This window comes from Oncorhynchus kisutch, linkage group LG6 (assembly GCF_002021735.2).
Source record: "Oncorhynchus kisutch isolate 150728-3 linkage group LG6, Okis_V2, whole genome shotgun sequence".
Classification (NCBI taxonomy): Eukaryota; Metazoa; Chordata; class Actinopteri; order Salmoniformes; family Salmonidae; genus Oncorhynchus; species Oncorhynchus kisutch.
The window spans coordinates 78,694,959-78,715,236 of record NC_034179.2 but is presented as its reverse complement, the minus strand read 5'-3'; the positions used below and the strand labels follow the sequence as shown (position 1 = coordinate 78,715,236).

At 42.4% G+C, this 20,278-nt stretch overlaps 1 protein-coding gene across 1 annotated transcript; it reads left to right on the top strand.

Annotated features, from left to right (window-relative positions):
* The first annotated feature begins 6,821 nt into the window (after positions 1-6,821).
* Positions 6,822-16,279, top strand: LOC109883068 (neuronal pentraxin-1-like). The gene is made up of 5 exons (XM_020475117.2): positions 6,822-7,428; positions 7,857-8,064; positions 9,158-9,402; positions 9,702-9,881; positions 14,163-16,279. Exons 1-5 carry the CDS (start codon positions 6,991-6,993, stop codon positions 14,382-14,384), a joined length of 1,293 nt encoding a protein of 430 aa, XP_020330706.1. The 5' UTR covers positions 6,822-6,990; the 3' UTR covers positions 14,385-16,279.
* Positions 16,280-20,278: the final 3,999 nt, after the last annotated feature.

The window sequence follows — 20,278 nt, the reverse complement described above, 5'->3', positions numbered from 1 at the left end:
AGGGAGGGATGGATGGATGTGGGTTTTGGGGATACCTGGAGCACGGAGGAATGGAGGAGGATGTGGATACTGTTCCGGTGTGTGAAACTTATGGGCCAGTGATTTGTTTGTGTGGGCAGCAGAGAGATGAATATATAATGAGTGTTAGGCTCCTGGACATTTAGCTATGCTGGAAAATTTAGTCAAGGGGTCCCAATGGGTACATTACATGTAGGTGTGGATAACAATCATGTTATACATTTGAAATAGAGTGGGCTGTGTTGTCCCTATTAGCTAAAGAATTGGACATTTCTGCAAGTAGCCTAATGTAAATTGGGTAAACAGTAATCAGACTTAAATACAGCAATCAGCTTTTATTTATTTTTCAACCTATTCGATTAAATATAATCACCCAAATCAAATCAAATACAATTTTATTGGTCACATGGTTAGCCGATGTTAATGCGAGTGTAGCGAAATGCTTGTGCTTCTAGTTCCCGACAGTGCAGTAATATCTAACAAGTAATCTAACAATTCAACAACAACTACCTTATACACACAATGTAAAGGGATTGTAGAAACGGCCCATGGAGTTGGTGGAAGAATACTTTAATTCATGGCCACTTACTCAGCTGGGCCAGGGCGCTTTAATTAGGTCAGGTGCAAATGTCCGACAGATCTAAACACATTAAAAGGAGGAAATCGCCATTGCCCGACCTCGCTGCTTTCTCTTCCTTAACTCCGTCTAATCCAGAAGTTCTATGCGTCCATGAATCCACGTAACTGCACCGAATCTTAACCTTTCATCTGAACTATCTGTTGCGATCGGGAGAGTGGGCCATCAGTTATTGTTTATAGTTATTACCGCGGAGCGAGGCTTGGAGCTCACGTTTCAAACCTATTGTGTAATGTGAATGGCCCTACCGATCATCACAGGCCAATTATGCAATCAATATGGTTAGTATGTAATGATATGACATGTACATATAAAGACACTTGAAAGGATGAAATATGAAACGTCATCATTTACTGAACTGATCGATTCTGATATCAAACTAATGGGGCTTAGAGATTGAATAACCGATCACTGTTTTTATTATTCTTCTCATGATTATGATAAATTGTTACGAGCATAAATGACTCAAGGATGATTCCTATTGACTTCTTAATGAACTGGATTGTTGAATTCCCTAATTGTGTTAATAATGAATGATTGTTGTGATTTGATCTTTGTGATTAAGAATTTGATTGGATACATGTTATTTTGTTTCCTTTGTGATGCAGCACAGACTACTCAGTAAATATTCCACTTTATGGTTAAAGGAATTCCTGCCTCAGTCTCATCCATTCCTCTGTCACCTGACCCGTGACCACCTGTTCACCTTCACTGTCAGTCATCCTACCTGTCCTGCTACCCACACAGATGCCACTAATCTTTCAGGGATGGAATAAGAATATGTATATACATGGATGGCCGAGCGGAATAGGCAAGATGCAATAGATGGTTTATTTATTTATTTTTATTTAACTAGGCAAGTCCGTTAAGAACAAATTCTTATTTTCAATACGGCCTAGGAACAGTGGGTTAACTGCCTTGTTCAGGGGCAGAACGACGGATTTTTACCTTGTCAGCTCGTGGATTTTATCTTGTAACCTTTCAGTTACTTGTCCAACGCTCTAACCACTAGGCTACCTGCCGCCCCATATGTATATACTGTATAATACAGTACATACATATGAGATGATTAATGAAAGATATGTAAACATTATTAAAGTGGCATTACTTAAAGTGAATAGTGATCAATTTATTAAAGTGGCCAATGATTGAGTCTGTATTCCCTGGCTTAGGTCAGTTAGGATCACCACTTTATTTTAAGAATGTGAAATGTCAGAATAATAGTAGAGAGAATGATTTATTTCAGCTTTAATTTATTTTATCACATTCCCAGTGGGTCAGAAGTTTACATACACTCAATTAGTATTTGGTAGCATTGCCTTTAAATTGTTTAACTTGGGTCAAACGTTTCGGGTAGCCTTCCACAAGCTTCCCACAATAAGTTGGGTGAATTTTGGCCCATTTCTCCTGACAGAGCTGGTGTAACTGAATCAGGTTTGTAGGCATCCTTGCTTGCACACACTTTTTCAGTTCTGCCCACAAATTTTATATGGGATTGAGGTCAGGGCTTTGTGATGTCCACTCCAATACCTTGACTTTGTTGTCCTTAAGCCATTTTGCCACAACTTTGGAAGTATGCTTGGGGTCATTGTCCATTTGGAAGACCCATTTGCGACCAAGCTTTAACTTCCTGACTGACGTCTTGAGTTGAGATGTTGCTTCAATAAATCCACATAAGTTTACTGCCTCATGATGCCATCTATTTTGTGAAGTGTACCAGTCCCTCCTGCAGCAAAGCACCCCCACAACATGATGCTGCCACCCCTGTGCTTCACGGTTGGGATGGTGTTCTTCGTCTTGGAAACCTCCCCCTTTTTCCTCTAAACATAACGATGGTCATTATGGCCAAACAGTTCTATTTTTGTTTCATCAGACCAGAGGACATTTCTTCAAAAGGTTAAATCTTTGTCCCCATGTGCAGTTGCAAATCGTAGTTTGGCTTTTTTATGTCGGTTTTGCAGCAGTGGCTTCTTCCTTGCTGAGCGGCCTTTCAGATTATGTCGATATAGGACTCGTTTTACTGTGGATATAAATCATTTTGTACCTATTTGCTCCAGCATTTACAAGGTCCTTGCTGTTGTTCTGGGATTGATTTGCACTTTTCATACCAAAGTACGTTCATCTCTAGGAGACAGAACATGTCTCCTTCCTGAGTGGTATGACGGCTGCGTGGTCTCATGGTGTTTATACTTGCGTACTATTGTTTGTACAGATGAACGTGGTACCTTCAGGCGTTTGGAAATTGCTCCCACGGATGAACCAGACTCGTGGAGGTCTACAATGTTTTTTCTGAGGTCTTGGCTGATTTCTTTTGATTTTCCCATGATGTCAAGCAAAAAGGCACTAAGTTTGAGGGTAGGCCTTTAAATAAATCCACAGGTACACCTCCAATTGACTCAAATTATGTCAATTAGCCTATCAGAAGCTGCTAAAGCCATGACATCATTTTCTGGAATTTTCCAAGCTGTTTAAAGGCACAGTCAACTTAGTGTATGTACACTTCTGACCCACTGGAATTGTGATACAGTGAATTATAAGTGAAATCATTTGTCTGTAAACAATTGTTGGAAAAATTACTTGTGTCATGCACAAAGTAGATGTCCTTACCGACTTGCCAAAACTATAGTTTGTTAACAAGAAATTTGTGGAGTGGTTGTAAAACTAGTTTTAATGACTCCAACCTAAGTGTACGTAAACTTCCGACTTCAACTGTGTTATAGTATGTAAGAGTTAAACCTCCAATAAGAAAAACAATTGGGTGTATTTGTTCTTGTATAGTGCCAGAGCAGAGAACAGGGATAAGTCACTACAAAGACTATTAGAGACAGAGCATTTACAACCAACAAAAGTAGAATGACAGTGCAATGCAGTGTTCACTATCATCTTTAAAAATATGTATGTTTTATTATCACATACACCAGCTAGGTGTAGTGAAATGTGTTGTTTTACAGGGTCAGCCATAGTAATACGGCATCCCTGGACCAATTAGGGTTAAGTGCCTTTCTGAAAAAGACAATACTGCACTCATAGTTTGAAAAACATTTGGTTTTGGTAAGAGGCATTAATGCGACTGTAAAATATTTACAGTGGCCTAGGGCTAGTTAACGGAAGAGCGTTAGATAGTTTTGACTTTTGCTTGAGCTCACACGAGGCCGAGCAGAAGATATGCTCCTCCATCTTCCAATCCATAAAGGTTTGGTGAAACATTTTACATCATCAACGACTGTAAATTGTGAATTCCAACCATTTCTCATGACAGCATTACTTCACCCTTTCCAGGTTTACCCCTTACAGCCTGGTATGAAGCACTCGGACAATTACATAACCATAAATGTAGTCGTCCATTCCATCTCTTGAACGCCCCAGAAGAGCTGAGAACAAAGATTTTTCCCTTGGCTTTTTTTGGTGGCAGGAATCAGTGGACACAGACGTTATTTTTATTATGGCCCCCTAGCAACCTTGTGTTTACACAATCAATAAATGTCATCCTACCAATTTAATTCCATGTACACATCTGACTTATTTTCATCTAATAACAGAACAATCTGATCAGAGGACAACCGCAATGGTCAATGAGGATGGAATAGAGGCAGGAATGTCACATTTAGTTCAATGCGCAAAACCAAGAACAACTCGCCCTCAGTTCAGCCATTATACATATACAAGACAAAAATATGTGGACACCTGCTTGTCGAACGTCTCATTCCAAAATCATGGGCATTAATATGGAGTTTAATATGCAACATTGCTGCAGGGTCTTGCTTCCATTCAGCCACAAGAGCATTAGTGAGGTCGGGCACTGATGTTGAGCGATTAGGCCGTGCTCGTAGTCGGCGTTCCAATTCATCCTAAATGTGTTTGATGAGGTCAGGGTTCTGTGCAGGCCAGTCAAGTTCTTCCACACCAATCTCAACAAATCATTTCTGTATGGACCTGGCTTTGTGCACGGGGACATTGTAATGCTGAAACAGGAAAGGGCCTTCCCCAAACTGTTGCCACAATGTTGAAAGCACAGAATAATTTACAATGTCATTGTATGCTGTAGCATTAAGATTTCCCTTCACTGGAACTAAGGGCCCTAGCCCGAACCATGAACAATAGCTCCAGACCATTATTCCTCCTTCACCAAACTTTACAGTTGGCACTATGCATTCGGGCAGGTAGCGTTCTCCTGGCATCCGTCAAATCCAGAATTGTCCGTCGGACTGCCAGATGGTGAAGCGTGATTCATCACTCTAGAGAACGTGCTCCAAAGTCCAATGGAGGCGAGCTTTACATCACTCCAGGAGACGCTTGGCATTGTGCATGGTGATCTAATGCTTGTGTGCGGCTGCTCTGCCATGGAAACCCATTTAATGAAGTTCAGAGGCAGTTTGGAACTCTGTAGTGAGTGTTGCAACCGAGGACAGACGATCTTTACGGGCCCCGAGCTTCAGCACTCGGCGGTCCTGTTCTGTGAGCTTGTGTGGCCTACCATTTCGCAGCTAAGCTGTTGTTGCTCCTATTTCACTTCACAACAACAGTACTTACAGTTGACCGTGGAAGCTCTAGCAGGGCAGAGATTTGACGAACTGACTTATTAGAAAGGAGTCATTCTATGACGGTGCCATGTTGAAAGTCACTGAGCTCTTCAGTAAGGCCATTCTACCGCCAATGTTTGTCTATGGTGATTGCATGGCTGTGTGCTCAATTTATACACTTGTCAGCAATGGGTTTGGCTGAAATGGTCAAATTCACTAATTTGAAGGGTTGTCCACACACTTTTGTATATATAATGTACCTCATGGTAAGACTATCTAGAACTGTCAGCTGATAGGAGGTGAAACGCTTTGGCATTCAGGTGCAGCACTTACAGCATTCAAAGTAAGCACTAAACACATATAGAATCTTCATCTCAATAACTTGGACTGGGATCATTGCTCAGGGAACAAGTTGCCTGTAGGCACAAATCTAGGATCACTTCCTGATTAAAATGTGTTAGTGGAATGAGTTTCTCTGGGGATAGAAGGCGTAATTTGTGAAGTCAGTGAAGGTGTTGTAGGTTTAATGCCTGTCCGTCCTCCATGTCCTTCCATCACATAGACTCACATTGTCCATTGCACTGTACACATTCTGCAGTTGCCTAAAGTAAATCCATTTTAATCTAAGCTCCAATATGTTTTCATCACTTATTCAAGTTGTTTTCATTTGATTTTCAACACTGATATAATTAATAAAGGCTGAGTAGGCAACCAAAAAAGTAATATTGCTCTCCCTGAATAATTGAAATAGCAAAAGGCTAAGTGATAGATTAAGTCATTTTTATGGACCGAGTTATTGAGATGATTACAAATTCTGCATTCAAATACTGCAGACTGTGTTGACACTTTGCAGTATTGTTTTGCTTTCACCCCCGCTCCCCACCCCACCCCCCAAAATAAAGTGTCATGGATGTAGCACACTCAGGGAATCAGTGCACAAGCCTCACAGGCTGACACCCCATGGGACATCATTCTGGTTATTACCACTGAGTCACTTACAAACTACCATGCCTGTGTGAGGGGCCTGACTTAAGGTGGACCAGCTTGACAACAGATGAAGAAGATTAGGAACATATTCATTTAGAGCATTCAATTATTTTCAAGTTTCACCAAAATTATACTGTACAAGAAAAATACATGCAATGTACCAAATAAAGAAAACCACTTAACAACATCCTAATAAACCTGGGTATGACAGTCAAAGAAGTGCAGCTATTGATGATAATACAACTGCTGCTAGTGTAATTATATTGATGTTAATGGCTGTGCTGGCTGCTGTAAACATGCAAACCATGTTATCTATTATAAATATTGTAACATGAGAAATGTATATGGGGCTATCAGTGTGACAGGTCACAGGGGAATCAGCCATGCTGTGGAGGGTCCCTGAACTTCCTTTCGGTGTTCTGTCGGTTTTGCCTATATGCACAAAACGAACACAGCTGACTCTCCTGATACCCAGTAATGTCATTGCGGTTTACCAATCCACAAATGTTTAATGAATAACACACATTAAGAAATGACACATTTTCGTCGTGATGAATGATTTAGCATCCGGGAGCCTCGAGTTTCATCTTTGAGCGTGAGTCTCCTTCCTCCTTCACTTTGAGAGGCGATTAAGCTGTGAGAGTGCGATTCCTCCCCTCCTCTCCGTGATGGGGTGAATCTGATCAGCGCAGACCACGCGCGCTATATAAACCGGGCGCGCGCCACAGACGGATTACAACAAAAAGCGACAGCTCGGTGGCCCTGAAATCACTCGCAACACACCACCGCTGCTCCTAAACCAAATGCAAGCACAACACACACGGCGAAATGCAGACCATTAAGAAGGCAATCTCTTGGAAACTTTTAATACTTTCTTACTTATTCGTGGAGGGTTCGTGCCAAGACTTTGGTGTTGGTCCGACTCAATTTATTTGCACGTCGGTGCCCAAGGATATGGACATATGCGCCGCTACCTTACAAAACAGTATGCCTGGAGAGGATTTGAAGACCACTGTGATGCAGCTCCGGGAGACCGTCCTACAGCAGAAGGAGACCATTATGAACCAAAAAGAGACTATCAGAGAACTGACTTCCAAGTTAACTCGCTGTGAGGGCCAGAGTGCGCCCGAGCCCGGACCTGGGGGAAGGAGAAAAGAGACTGGGACCAAAAATACTATGGGGGATGTATCAAGGGGTCCCTCGGACACATTGGCGCAACTATCGCAGACTTTACAGTCTCTAAAGCAGAGATTAGAAAATCTCGAGGTATGTGGAGAACCCTAATCTTAACGAAATAATAGCCTTTATACATTTCACCAATCATTTGGGGTGAAAAACGACATGTTTACAATATGGCCTAAATCACGTTGCACTGTCTTGTCCAACTCGCACTGCCGCCCTAGTACTTTGTTTATCACATTTACTTCCAGGGGTGAACAGCCCTCCACCATGTAGGTTAATACTCTGCACTAATCGTGAAATTTAACAAGTCATGCTGAGAACAGACACCTTGCCGGAGACGAATTTAGTTGCTTGATGTAGGCTACCATGTTGCTAACTCCACAGGGCAATAAACCTTAAAGAAGTTAATCTGGCATTAGCTTTACGATGTCCCTCAGCATATGGGTTGTAATGTTTCTCAGTATTATTGTAACGTTTTTTTATTTTTAACTAATCATTATTTCATTCCACAGCAATTCAGTCGGAACAACAACTCGGTCCAGGCGAACAGTCTGAAAGACCTGCTACAGAGTAAAATAGACGATTTGGAGAAGCAGGTGTTATCCCGCGTGAACAGTATAGAAGATGACAAGCCTGGGCTGCGGAACGAGACGGAGCAGCGCGGTAGAGTGGAGTCGACTCTCACATCCCTGCACCAGAGAATCACCGACCTCGAGAAAGGTGCGAGCTCAAAAACGCGCCAAATACTTGGCCAGCATAGTTTAACTAATTAGTATCGCCGTTTAAAAAACAAAAACGAGCTATTCTGAAATACCTTTCAAATCCAACTGAAGTGGTGTTTATTACTAATGAATAGATCCATGTCAATATACGAAATCAATTGGTAATATGGCTGGTGTCCATTGCATGGCAGGGGGGGATGGGATCCAGCGAATAGCTGCATTGCTTTGCATATCCAATTCCACAAAGATGTGTGGCTTAAGGTGATTTACTGTTTAAGGCATCCGTAAAAAAAAAAAAGGATGGTGCAACCTTCTGTATTCAGCACTTTTCCCTTAATCAAAATGGTTAAATTCTATTGTAACAGCCGTCTCCACTTGCACCACTAGCCGTTTGAGCAGAGCAAAGTTCGCCAGGACCCTATGGCGTAATGCTCCAGCTACTTATAGCGGGCAACAAACACTGTTGTAAAGTTCCGCGGAGGGAGGGGTGAGGAGAGACCAGGACCGCTATTCCAACCCCTTTGCTCATGTGATGCCTATCATGCCGCAGAAAAAAACGTGGAACTACAAGAAACAGAATTCTGTTGTATAACTACATTGATCAGTCAACCTTCAGCAGCAATCTGTTGGAACCCTCCCCTGCACATTACGTGATGCTCAGCAACATATTTGACAACCTTCAAAAAAGTAAAACTCAAATCCTCACGTTCATCTTGACCTGACAATCACAGTTGGTTGTTAAAGACTGGACAAATGTTCCACCATTGATGTCCAACAAATTGGTGTCACTCACATAGCCGATATAAAAGGCTCTAACTTCTATACAGTGCTTGACTTGGTGTGAAATATGTTTCTGTACTAATTTTGGGTGCTGGTACTGTTTATATTTAGGTTCAGGAGCGCCACAATATGTCTTAGCTAATATTCTATAAGAAGAACAGGAGCTCAAGCAGTAGAACATTTGAGGTGCCAGTACTCAGTACCGATGAGCTCCTGCCCAAGTCAAGCACTGCATCTATAGGCCTAGGCTAGCCCACAATAATTATTGTGACAGGTGACATCTTTAACCTTGTCCTCTGTTTTGTTTTCAGGTCAGAAAGAAAACAGGCCGCTGGATAAATTCCAGTTGACATTCCCGTTGAGGACCAACTACATGTATGCCAAAGTGAAGAAGAGTCTCCCTGAGATGTACGCATTCACTGTCTGCATGTGGCTCAAATCCAATGCATCCCCAGGGGTGGGCACGCCGTTCTCCTACGCAGTGCCAGGGCAGGCCAACGAGCTGGTGCTGATTGAGTGGGGGAATAATCCTATGGAGATACTCATCAATGACAAGGTATACTCACATGTTATTTTACATGATGCATATATCACCAACAGTATACAAAATATTATTTGAAAGCAGAGTATTGCATCAAAATTATTCTTAATATATGAACATGCTGATTGTAGCATGAATGCCTGCACTGCAAAATACAAAGAAATGTCATTTTTGAATTAGACCACACTGCCTAAAAAGCCTCAAGCTTTTTAATAAGTATGCAAAGGTAATTTATTTTAGTTTGCTGCAGTGATAAAAATGTAAAAAACTCCACCCATGCATATACTAAAATAAAATACTGAAATCCATTCCAGGTAGCTAAATTACCATTCATTATCAACGACGGGAAGTGGCATCACATCTGTGTCACATGGACAACTCGAGATGGAGTATGGGAGGCTTTCCAAGATGGAGTCATGAGGGGCAGTGGAGAAAACCTTGCTCCATACCATCCAATCAAACCACAAGGTGTTCTGATATTGGGACAAGAACAGGTATGTCCATTACAATTTTAATGGTCCGTTTTTAATCAATAAACTTTGGTACCTTAGGTCATAATATCAAAAGGGACATGGCCTATAGCATAAACATCAGTCAGACCTTGAGAGAGGAACAGGCTTATGTATCAATTAAAAACCTGAGCCGCTGACTCTCAGGTTCCATAATAAGATGGAGGAATTACCCCATTTAGGCATGAATTTGGATCAATTATCAAATGAAATCAATCAAATTAAATAATATTTGTCACATGCTTCGTAAACAACAGGTGTAGACTAACAGTGAAATGCTTACCTCCAGGCCCTTCCAATCAATGCAGAGAGAAAAAAGAGAAATAATAGAAAAATAAACAAATAATAACACAAGGAATAAATACACAATGAGTAACAATAACTTGGCTATATACACAGGGTACCAGTACTGAGTCGATGTGCAGGGGTACGAGGTCATTGAGGGAGATACAGTGCGTTCAGAAAGTATTCAGACCCCTTCTGCTTTTTCCATATTTTGTTACATTACAGCCTTATTATAAAATGGATTAAGAAAAAAACTTTCCTCATCTACACACAGTACCCCATAATGACAAACTAAAAACAGGTTTTTAGAAATTTTAGAAAATGTATTTAAAAAAACAACAGAAATATACATTTACATAAGTATTCAGACCCTTTATGCAGTACTTCCGCACCTCTGGCAGCAATTACAGGCTTTAGTATTCTTGGGTATGATGCTACAAGCTTGGCACACCTGCATTTGGGGAGTTTCTCACATTCTTCTTTCCTTCGATCCTGACTAGTCTCCCAGTCCCTGCCACTGAAAAACATCCCCACAGCACGATGCTGCCACCACCATGCTTCACCATAGGGATGGTGCCAGGTTTCCTCCAGACATGATGCTTGGCATTCAGGCCAAAGAGTTAAACCTTGGTTTCATCAGACCAGAGAATCTTGTTTCTTATGGTCTGAGATTCCTTTAGGTGCCTTTTGGCAAACTCCAATCGGGCTGTCATGTGCCTTTTACTGAGGAATGGCTTCCGTCTGGCCACTCTACCATAAAGGCCTGATTGGTGGAGTGCTACAGAGATGGCTGTCCTTCTGGAAGGTTCTCCCATCTCCACAGAGGAACTCTGGAGCTCTGTCAGAGTGACCATTGGGTTCTTGGTTACCTCCCTGACCAAGGCCCTTGTCCCACGATTTCTCAGTTTGGCCAGGTGGCCAGCTCTAGGAAGAGTCTTGGTGATTCCATGCTTCTTCCATTTAAGAATGATGGAGGCCACTGTGTTCTTGGGGACCTTCAATGCTGCAGAAATGTTTTGGTACCCTTCCCCAGATCTGTGCTTCGACACAAACCTGTCTCGGAGCTCTACAGACAATTCCTTCAACCTTTCTGTTTTATATTTTAATACATTGGCAAACATTTCTAAAAACTTGTTTTCGCTTTGTCATTATAGGTCATTGTGTGTAGATTGACAGAAAATCTATAATTTAATCAATTTTAGAACAAGGCTATAACGCAACAAAATATGGATAAAGTCAAGGGGTCTGAATGCTTTTCGAATTCATTGTATGTACATATACAGTAGGTAGGGATAAAGTGACCAGGCAACAAGATGGATAATAAACAGTAGCAGCAGCATATGTGATGAGCCAAAAGAGTTAGTGCAAAAAGGGTCAATGCAGATAGTTAAATAGTGAACCACTAGCTCCCCAGATTAACTATTTAGTGAACCAATAGCTCCCCGGACTAACTATTTAGTGAACCAATAACTCCCCGGACTAACTATTTAGCAGTCTAATGGCTTGTAGTAAGCTGTTCAGGGTCATGATGGTTACAGACTTGGTGCATTGGTAGCGCCTTCCATGCGGTACCAGAGAGAACAGTCTATGACTTGGGTGGCTGGAGTCTTTGACAATTTTTAGGGCCTTTCTCTGACAGACACAGCCTGGTATAGAGGTCCTGGATGGCAGGGAGCTCAGCCCCAGTGATGTACTGGGCCGTACGCACTACTCTCTGTAGCGCCTTGTGGTCAGATGCCAAGCAGTTGCCATACCGGTGATGCAGCCAGTCAAGATGCTCTCAGTGGTGCAGCTGTAGAACTTTTTGAGGATCTGAGGGCCCATGCAAATCTTTTCAACCTCCTGAGGGGAAGAGGAATTGTTGTGCCCTCTTCACGACGGTGTTGGTGTGTGTGGACCATGATAATTCCATAGTGATGTGGACACCGAGGAACTTGAAGCTCTCAAGCTGATCCACTACAGCCCTGTTTATGTGGATGGAGGCATGCTCAGCCCTCCGTTTCCTGTACCCACAATCAGCTCCTTTGTCTTGCTGATGTTGAGAGAGAGGTTGTTGTCCTGGCACCGCATTACCCCTAAGGTGCAATGTTGAGGGTCAGAGTGGTGGATCTGTTGTTCCCTACCCTTACCACCTGGGGGCGGCCCGTCAGGAAGTCCAGGATCCAGTTGCATAGAGAGGTGTTTAGTCCCAGGGTCCTTAGCTTAGTGATTGGAAGGCACTTTGGTGTTGAACGCTGAGCTGTAGTCAATGAACAGCATTCTCACATAGGTGTTATTTTTGTCCAGACAGGAAAGGGCAGTGTGGAGTGCAATAAGATTGCATAATCTGTGGATCTGTTGGGGCGGTATACCAATTGGAGTGGGTCCAGTGTGTCTGGGATGATGGTGTTGATGTGAGCCATGACCAGCCTTTCAAAGCATTTCATGGCTACAGATGTGAGTGCTACGGGGCAATATCATACGAATTATAGGATGTATATTGTACGTCTTACCCTGCCGTACAATAGCATATGAACTGAATTTAGACAGGCTACTTTCGCATTCTTGGGCACAGGCACTATGGTGGTCTGCTTGAAACATGTAGGTATGACAGACTGGGTCAGGGATTGGTTGAACATGTCAGTGAAGACACTTGCCAGCTGGTCCGTGCATGCTCTGAGTACACACCCTGGTAATTAGTCTGGCCCTGCTGCCTTTTGAATTTTAACCTGTTTAAAGGTCTTACCCACATCGGCTACGGAGAGCGTGAACACACAGTCGTCTGGAACAGCACGTGCTCTCATGCATGGTTCAGTGTTACAAGGCTTGAAGCAAGCATAGAAGGTATTTAGCTTGTCTTGTAGGCTCGCATTACTGGACAGCTCGCGGCTGGGTTTCCCTTTGTAATCCGTGATAGTTTGCAAGCCCTGCCATATCTGACGAGCGTCAGAGCCGGTGCTTTGCCTGTTTGATGGTTCGTCGGAGGGCATAGCGGGATTTCTTATGTGTCCAGAATAGTGTTCTGTTCCCAAAAAGTGGCAGCTCTAGCCATTGGGAGTGTGGGAAATGATCCTTTTTACTCATGAAACCAACATAGTCTCGGGGCAATTCGTATTATTCTGTCGGTAAATCTGTGACACTCCATTTAGTATGATATATTACATTATGTACGTTACATTATGAATGGAATAGCGATCGTACAATATCATACGAATTATAGGATGTATATTGTACGTCTTACCCTGCCGTACAATAGCATATGAACTGAATGAAGTATTTTATACGACACTTTGGGGGACGTATAGTATTATACGTCTTTCTCTGGGACCAGGTTGCTTATTGCGCCATAACAACAAAGGAGAATTATGGGGAGAATTTATGTTGGTGGTTAGGGGAACTAACAACAAAGGTTAGGATAACTTTTGTAAAAGGTTAGGAGAACTAAAATGACACTGGTTAGTGGAATTTACGTAGCAGGTTAGGTGAAATTGGTTAAGTTTCAAAAAAGAGTTAGGGGAAGAGTAAGTTAAAATGCTACAGTTGTCCCCAACGCGACTTGATCACACAACCTTTGGATTGCTAGACAGTTGCAGATTACTCCCATCCATCCTCACCAACCAATCTCCCTTTCTAGCTAAAGTAACTACACCATTACTAGGTATCATATGTCTTGGAGGTGCTCAGAAATGCGTAAAGTATGAGGCAAGGCTGACGAAACAGGGCAACCCCAATTCTGATTTATCAGCTCACACTGCAATGGCAAAATGAAAAGACGTTTGCATGGTAACGTGATTCATTAGTCAAAACAGTAATCTGGATAAATGAAAAAGTCTACTAATTTGATATATGAGCTATCGTTGGTTTCTTCTAACAAGCCACATGGATGGACGCATGGATAAATTATTTAATGCACAAATTAACTCCAAAGGTTAACTTGAAATATTGTTTTCCTTTGTGTTAGCACAATATCCATCTTCATGAATTCAATATTATTTTCCACAGGATACGCTTGGAGGGGGCTTTGATGCTACACAAGCTTTTGTTGGAGACCTGGCGAATTTTCATATCTGGGACCGGAAGTTGTCTATTGGAGAGATATACAACCTGGCAACTTGCAGCAGCAAAGCGCAGATAGGCAACGTGTTTTCGTGGTTGGAGAGCAGCATTGATATTTACGGAGGAGCCTCCAAGTGGACATTTGAGGCTTGTCGTCAACTGAACTGAACTGCAGGGAAAAGTGAAAAGCCAATGAGAAATGTGTCTGTTAAAGCCTCTGTTGATAATGCGTCTGATTTGATAGAAAAATAAGCATTTATTTCAGTAAATGACATCTGGATTTGTTATAGATATTGAATTCTTTATGTGTGGACACTTACTAGATTTCTACCTGTCTAAAATAAGAATCTGACCTTGTTCATCTTGGATATTTCAGTTAGATAGTTTTGGCATCTGGTTGGATGCTTCAAAGCGCTTCGTTCAACTGGCCGGTTTGTTATCTCATGGTCTTCAGCGCAATTGACACATACAGGCCAGCATATCACCACAACGCAGTGCAGATGCAGACAGCACTCCCCGACAAAGGACCACTTAGAACGTCCACCATCAATAGAATTGGTGACCATGTAGTTGTCCCCAACGAGGAAATCAGGGAGGGGACTGGGGATCTGTCTCCGTCCGTTAGTACATTAGTGCGTTTGTACATTAGTCACGCGTGACATCTCAGACAGCGCTGGCCTGGTTGTGACAAAACTTGAATGATGCGTCTTGCGTTAGATATTTGGCATTTACAAAATTACACTGATTGGCCAGATGATGGCGCTATAACAAGAAATGTTTCAAATGCAAACTTTGAAAGGTCACGCCCATTACCCTGTTTGACCTATAGTCATGAAATTCGGTACATATGTCCCTCTCCTCAAAAGAAACAAATTTGCCTCAGGGACCAATAAGCTTCACCATTCTGGATTTCCATTATTTAGAATTTTGTGAAAAACACTGAAAAGCTACTCTTCTAGCACCGAATGAACGATCTGCATGAAACTTGATATGTGGCATCCATGACAATATTTTCCAGACTAATACCTAAAACAACATGGCCACTATTGACCAATAAATATTCACTTGGGCATGGTCTGGCAAAAATTAGTCAAGGATATTTGTATTGTAACAAACACTGTCAAGACTCAACATATGACTCAGAGTGATGAGTCTAGCTAACCCACAAGATATCTCAGACACCACTGGCCCGATTTTGGGTAAAAGATGCCTCTTGCAATAGAGATCTAACATTCACAAAATTACACTGATTGGTCCAAGGGGGGATGCTATAGTAATCAACTGTATGTAAGTTAGTCACACACGATATCTCAGACACCACTGGCCCGATTTTAACGAAACTTGGGTGAATGATGCGTCTTGCCATAGAAATCAGTCATTTGCAAAATTATACTGATTGGCCCAAGGGGGGTGCTGCATCATTTGTGGGGGACAACATGCTTACTGTTGCCTTGTTTTTATTGGACTGGGGACACGCATTTCAACCAATCATGCGATTTTGTTTATATTCCCAGTGCCTGGGATTTTCACTGTGAACGACGGGTAGACTTGAAAAGGAATGTATACTTACACGGTTATGAAACAGGCACAGCTTTCTGCTCTATCGCTATCGTTTCTCGATCACCACCTGCTTGACGCAATTTTGTGTAAAGAATGACATCTTTTTTTGCCAACATACAAGCCTGGGTGCCTTGGGATGTTGAAATAACTCACATTCATTATGATTTGCAAAGTATTTTGTGTCGTATTTATTTTCCTGTAGGCCTACAACGAGATTTATTTCCAAAAGAGATGTTTATTATCATAACACATTGCGTTGGATAATAAGATGATTATTGTACTTAAAAGCAATTCATTGAGGTGTTTGTACTTTAATTGGAATGTTATCTGTACAGTAACAGCATGACTTAACTAATTGCTGCAGCAGCATCAACAAAATCTGCTTTTACTATCCTCCTTTTGGGTTGAGATTTTATACTGTATTGTTATATGCTCAAAGCATGGCAACACTGAAATATGAAAAAGTTCTAATTTTTTAAATAAAATTGTGATACCTGAATCTACCCCTGTGTGAGTGTGACATTCCTGTCACAGAGTAACCCATGCATGTCACAGGACTACAAATGTTTTTGAAAGCATATGAGAGTCCTCTTACATTTCTCTATAGTCTCAATTAACATTGTGAAACCTATTGTCAAGAATCAATGGTAGGTTCAGAGACCTCTGTACACAACTCCCTTTCATTTCCTCATACTAGATACTGTATGCACAGACTGAGAGGCATTGAGAGGCCTGGGTTTCAGTGTGTGGCATCAGAGGATGAACCGGGTCGGTGGTGTAACAGCACCCTAACAGAAGCCTAAAAGTTGAACCCTAAACGTTGTGGCCAGGACCCGGAGAGGATAGAGAAGGTCAACACTATCTGCCTCCTCCTTTAAAGAAAAGCTAGTCCTCATTACCACTGGATAAATCTCCCGGCCACCGCGACCCAGACATCATCGAAAGGTGCATTCCATTGCCACCAAGGTGAAGGGCTACCTGGGAAATATTCTGTCCTCCTGACATAAAAATACACACACACATACCAGTATTCCTGAAGCTTGATGTCTATTAGCAATAGCTTTGAGTCGACGACAGGTAGAGAGGAGTGTAACTGAGATACGCAGACGACATGCCCATTTCCCTACATACATTCCTTACATACAAACACTTGACTGACATGAGAATAACGTCCAATTATTGTAAAGCATGACAGCAGGTGTTCAGCAACATACCAAAGTGTAGAATAAAGGGGTCCACTCCATCAAAATAGCACTTGGTTGTTACACTTTGCATAAGAGGGAGTGAAAAATTACAGGCAAAGCATTTAAAAACTGATATATCAAAAAAAACAAGGGCCCATGTCACAATATACAGTATATTTTTTTAACTAGGCAAGTCAGTTAAGAACAAATTCTTATTTACAATGACGGCCTAGGAACAGTGGGTTAACTGCCTTGTTCAGGGGCAGAACAACCAATTTTTTTTACCTCGTCAAGTCGGGAATTAGATCTAGCAACCTTTCGGTTACTGGCCCAACGCTCTAACCACTAGGCTACCTGCCGCCCCATTGCAATGCATCCTGTATCCCATATACAATCACAGAAATAACATGTAAAACCGCTAGTATATGGTTCCATTGGCAGGGCTTGACCTATAGCTAGTAGGGTTCACAAACTCAGTAATGAGGCCAGGTCGATAATTCATGGTTAAACCACCTCAGTTGAGTGGTGGGTTTCCCATGATCCACCTCTGGGACATGGAACACATCTGAAGTCTTTTCCCCAGGTGCCATCCTGCTGTAGCCTATACATATCCCATAGCCATTACCGCCTGAGTGACCTCAGCCTCTGCGTGGCCCCTGGAGCACAGGCCAGAAATAGACCAGAGATATAATAGGTCAACCTTGTCTTCACCTCTGGACCATGTTTGTCTGGTCCAGATCAGGCTTTTTTTGGTCTGACCCAAATCCTGGCCCAGATGTTTTGAGGTGTATTTTTATCCTAGCTGGACAGGAGGGACTCTGGTCAGTACTACGTGGCCAATAGCACTACATTCTGATGTAAGGTTCCTATCAGGGTCATCTCCTCCACGTCTGTTTGTCCTTATTATATCATGGAATGTAACAACCAACTCCAGTCTTTCACCATATTCAGAGACACCTATTCTCTCTCCCTTGGCGTGATGCAGTAGGAGCAGTACGAATAACACTGGACGGTAATGAACAGGTAAAGGCTGGTAGCTGGAGGCTCCTGGATAACAAGCTCACAGTGCTGCACTGGGAACCCAATATCTTACTACAAGTGTACTTTAGCATCTCATTGCTTGAACTTCAATCCACAACTCGAAGGTAACTGGCTCTCAACAGACAGTCAACAAACAAGTAATATCTACCATGCTCCACACAACAGTACTACATATTCAACTATATTGTACATTATATACTGGGTGGTTCGAGCCCTGAATGCTGATTGGCTGACAGCTGTGGTATATCAGACCGTATACCACGGGTATGACAAAACATTTATTTTTACTGCTCTAGTTACGTTCGTAACCAGTTTATAATATGGTAACCAGTGTATAATAGCAATAAGGCACCTCAAGGGTTTGTGATATATGGCCAATATACCATTGCTAAGGGGCCAGGTGTTGCGTCGTGTCTAAGAACAGCCCTTAGCTGTGGTATATTGGCTATATACCACACCCCCTCGTGCCTTATTGCTTAAATATACCCTGTCCCTGACCCTTTGACTCACACTCACATTCACAGCTAATAAAGCATTTGACAGGTGATGTGTGAGGACGAGTACTGCATACACTTGGCCCACTCAGAATGATCTGCCCTAAATTATGAATTGTATTTGTGTTTGTACCACTATGTTATTCTCACAGATGCCTGGTCCGCTTGACCAGCTTGGCCGGTTTGCCTGTGTGACCTTGCCGTCTGCATCCAGCTAGCTATGACTGTATGGAGGTGGCAGCTAACAAGATCTCTCTCTCCTGCCATCTTCCACCTGCTTTGAATACATATTGAGAAAATGCCAGGCACTGTCGAACCAGTGATCAGAGCCGGATGAAAAATGCATGACCAGGGTGGGTAAGCAGCTCCTCAATGTGGGTCAGCAGAGAAGAAAGGAGGAAATTATGCAAAGGTCATATTGATGTTGAATATGATCCTCACTTCTTGTGATATTTAGAAAAACCTTGGGAGGTGCGTATTGGATTGTTGATAAGAATGTTGCTCCGTGACAGTACAAGTGGTTAGAGTAACAGAGCTTCTGATAGGTCAGCTGCAGAGCTTGGAAAAACATGACATCATCAGAAAGAGGTCATAGAAGCACTACATCCAGTATGACTCTCTGTCATTAGTCAAAGTATCAATACCCCATGTGGGTGGGAGTGGCCTTAGACCAATGGGAGAGTTTCCTAGAGAGGCTGAATGAAGGGTGACCCTGAGAAGTCCAATATCACCAATTACCATTGATGTACACCCTACCATTAAAGGCCTTGTGAAACTCCTTTGTAGTTAGTTTAAAACTCCTTCCCAGCTCATTTGAGCAAGCACAAGCAGTAGATCACTGTTTCAATCAAATCTTATTATGCTAAGCATTTCTGGTCAGCCTTATTAAATATGTACCCTATTCATAATTGCACAGCATTAGCAAACCATTCCCATTCATCTCTCTGGTAATTATTTCATGTTGGATTACAGCAGGCAGAGCTACAGTGGATCCCCACTGACTGTCCATAACAGAGGCCAACAGAGCCCTGTGGTAGACTGGCAGAGAGACAAGACAAGAGGCATTTGTAAGGCAAACTGAAACAGAATATACATGAGACACATCCATATTCGCCCATAATCTCACAGCCTTCTCTATGGCTGTCAGACTCATGCTCAACACTCCATGTCACTGAATGAATAATTTATTTCATCCCGGGAAGCAAATGAAATTCTCCTCCAGATTTCTCTTCTGCCAGTGCACCAGCCAGCCACTCAGATTCACTACTTCTTCCACCGCCGCAGTCGACGCTTTTCCTCTCTGGGGAAATACAAACACAAACATTAGGCTGGGCAGATTCCTTTGAAGAACCCTCCCCGAGCTATCCCAGATAGGCAGGTATCTGATATCTTCTCTAGAGGTAAAGTCATTTTGGACTAGTGCCTTTAAAAGCTAGTTCAGCATGCTTTACATACAAATTACCTGCTCTTAGCACCAGGGATGAATGTCACTGCAGGTTGTATGAAATCATCAGCACAAATAAAATGTGGGGAGTATATAGATGGTAAGTATAAAACTGCAGCACCCTCAGAAGACACCATTTGAGCAGTTCAGTGGGTTTTGGGTCGTGGCGTCTCTGGGGGCCCATACAGTTTGTCTTGTCTAAAGGATGACAGTGCAGATTAATTGGCCAATCCAGCCCACTTCCTGTTGGCTCTTCCTCCCCTGGCACTGTGCCACACTGCAGCTCAGTGCCTGCTGGGAGGCCACAGCTCCCTAGAGGGGGTAGCAGAGTGTTGTTGC